The following is a 2,941-nucleotide window of genomic DNA, read 5'->3' as shown; positions in this document are numbered from 1 at the left end:
GACACTTTGCCTGAGAGAAGAAACAGCTGAGACAGGGGGTTCAACATTTTAATAGATTAGGTTCATCCAAATGAGCTTCATTTACTCTGAGGCCACTTTATACTGGAAGTGATCCCTCCTCTTAACTCCATAGAAATGGACCTCCAGAATACATGAGCTCAGATATTGAAAATGCTACAAGAATTGCACATCTGAACTGTGCATACGTTGCAATCATCTCCATAGAAACATCTTTACACATACACGTGGAAGTAAGTACACAGGTGACCATCAAGAATTCATAGCACACTGATGAAAATAGTCACCCCAGAGAGGGAAGTGAATGAAGAGTACTTCTGATTCTATTGAAATGCATATAGGTATTCTCTGTAAGTTTCAGGAAAAAACTAATGAAAACCTTAAAAGTTTACAACTAATATTTAAGCATCTACTCTGTGCCGGCACAGTGCTAGGTGCCCAGCAAAGAAAGCCTCAGCAGGAAGGATCTTTCAGCTCAGCTCATTTCCTTAGAGGCTGCTGGGTTTGTGGTCACAGGCGAAACTGATCTGTGGACTCTCTGGTGCTGCTTTAAGTGATCGGATCGTGCAAAGTTCTTGTTGCACTGAGGACACAGGTAGGGCCGCTCCCGAGTGTGCTTTCTCTTGTGTCTGTTGAGTTCGTCTGAACGGGGGAATGCCCACATGCATCCCTTGACGTTGCATTTATAGGGCTTCTCTCCTGGACCCGAGAAAGAAAGGGAGACCCGTCATGCTTCAGGGGAGCGTGGGACAAGGCAGTTGGAAGTGAATGGAGAAGAAACGGGATTTGAACATGTTGGGGTGGGAGAGGGAGAGCCAGAGGACAGGAGACTGGAGGGGATGCGTGAAAAAGGAGGAGAAGGAGGGCAGTATGGGCTAGTAGGCTGATGGGAAACTTTGGAGGAGGGAGAGGAAAAGAAGAACAAAGATAGGAGGTCAGTGGGGGAAAAGAAAGTTGAGGGAGGGGCTCATCTGTTGGGCCTACTGGAGTCCACGAAGCGACAGCCCCAGCAGAGGTAGGGTCAAGACCATCCTAAGAGGTCAAACAAATACCTTCACTTTTCCCATAAGCCCAGCACCGTCAACACGACAAAAGGCTGCAACCAGGTTAGTTCTGGCCCAGACCTAGATTCTGTTTGTGGGACTGCTTTATATACCCTTTCAGATTTGCCAACCTTTTCTAAGGTCTTCTGGGTCTCAGGCTTAGAGGGAGGTGGCAACAATCTTAAAAGATCCCAAAGTTTTGTAAAGGCACAAGTCTTAAGTCAATTTCCTGACACCCCCATCCTTTAGTCTTCACTCACCAGTGTGTAGGCGCTCATGGATTCGCAGGTGAGAAGACTTTGAATAAGATTTCCCACAGTCTTGGTATGTGCAGGTGTAGGGCTTAAAAATGTCAGAATTCTTCTGCAACTGACATCTCCGAGTCTTGAGGTTCCACTTTTGATTTTCAAGGGATTGTCCTTGGATCAAATGGGAACTTGAAATGTATGAGGATCCAGGGTATGGCAATGATGACAGTGAGTGTGGCATCATACGACTTCCAAGGAGAGTGTGGTCATCGCTGAGGGTCTTCATCTTACATCCTTGGAGGGTCTGGTCCCCACTGAAGGGCATCAAGCCTCCACTGAGGGTCTGGCATTCACTGGTGGTCTTTATCTGACACATGTAGAGGGTCTGGCCTCCACTGAAGGTCATCTGGTCCCCACTGAGGGTCTGGTATTCACTGACGGTATTCATCTGACCCCCAAAGAGGGTCTGGCCCCCACTGAAGGTCATCTGGCCTTCAGTGAGGGTCTGGAATTCATTTAAGGTCTTCATCTGACCCACACAGAGGGTCTGGTCCCCACTGACGATCATCTGACCTCCAGTAAGGGTCTGGCATTCACTGATGGTTTTCATCTGACCCCCATAGAGGGTCTGATCCTCACTGAAGGTCATCTGGCCTCCATGGAGGGTCTGATATTCACCAGTGGTCTTCATTTGACCCCCATAGAGGGTCTGGTCCCCACTGAAGGTCATCTGGCCTCCATGGAGGGTCTGATATTCACCAGTGGTCTTCATCTGACCCCCATAGAGGGTCTGGTCCCCACTGAAGGTCATCTGGCCTCCATGGAGGGTCTGATATTCACCAGTGGTCTTCATCTGACCCCCATAGAGGGTCTCTTCCCCACTGAAGGTCATCTGAACCCCGTAGAGGGTCTGGCCTCCACTGAAGGTCTTCACTTGGCTACCCTCTTTGGGGATTGTCATCTTGTTTGCATCGATCATTGTGTCTTGGCCATCAGTGAACAATGTCTTTGGGGTGTCAGTGACATCTGTCATCTGGGATGTTGCTGTGGGTTTTCTCTCATCAGAAGTGGTCACCTTGGGGTTAAAAAAAAAAAAGTCTTGCTTAAGTTTCTAGGGGGCAAATCAAGGTTTTTCACATGGGGTGTTGTTAGTTCTGGGTAAGAACTGTCTCAGGCATGTTAGAAAATGCAGAAATCATCATTTTGAGCCTCAAGGGATTCATTACCTGGTTCTGAAGTGACACCTTTTGGCTGTCCTCATCATGGGTAATCAGAGGTACATGCAGTTCTGGCTGTGATGCAGCTGGGATTCTTGCCTCATGCATCTCATTGAAGTCCTGGAGAAACTCCTCAATTTCCTCAAGTGTCCAGAGGAAAGAGTCCCCAGAAGCCTCTTTGCTGTTGCCTGATAACTGAACTAGATCTTCAGTTGTGAGATCCTGCAAAAAAAGTTAGAAGTTCAGTTGTCCTATCCAGCTCAAATCCCAGTTCCACACACCCTTCCTCTCCATCCCTGCTGATCAAATCCTTATCTAGCCCCCCATCACTGCTTGCCTAACTCCCTGAAGTTGCCCCTCAGTTGGCTTCTGTGAATCTGGAGTTGACTCTGTCTAGTGTTCCCTCCACACAGTC

General features: G+C 48.0%; 1 protein-coding gene across 1 annotated transcript; it reads right to left on the bottom strand.

Annotated features, from left to right (window-relative positions):
* Window positions 1-493: 493 nt before the first annotated feature.
* Window positions 494-2,288, bottom strand: KLF18 (KLF transcription factor 18). Its single transcript, XM_045511791.2, has 2 exons — window positions 1,322-2,288; window positions 494-717 (listed from the first exon to the last, which is right to left on the bottom strand). Exons 1-2 carry the CDS (start codon window positions 2,286-2,288, stop codon window positions 494-496), a joined length of 1,191 nt encoding a protein of 396 aa, XP_045367747.2.
* Between the last annotated feature and the right edge of the window lie 653 nt (window positions 2,289-2,941).

The sequence above is a fragment of the Camelus bactrianus genome, chromosome 13 (assembly GCF_048773025.1).
Source record: "Camelus bactrianus isolate YW-2024 breed Bactrian camel chromosome 13, ASM4877302v1, whole genome shotgun sequence".
In the NCBI taxonomy this organism is placed as follows: domain Eukaryota; kingdom Metazoa; phylum Chordata; class Mammalia; order Artiodactyla; family Camelidae; genus Camelus; species Camelus bactrianus.
Note: the sequence above shows the minus strand (reverse complement) of the source record. Positions and strands in the feature narration are given on the sequence as shown.

Coding starts and splice junctions, on each gene's coding strand:
- KLF18 (XM_045511791.2), bottom strand. CDS start 2,288: ATGATCGATGCAAACAAGATGACAATCCCCAAAGAGGGTAGCCAAGTG. Junction 718..1,321: donor CCATGAGCGCCTACACACTG/GTGAGTGAAGAC, acceptor TCTCGGGTCCAG/GAGAGAAGCCCTATAAATGC.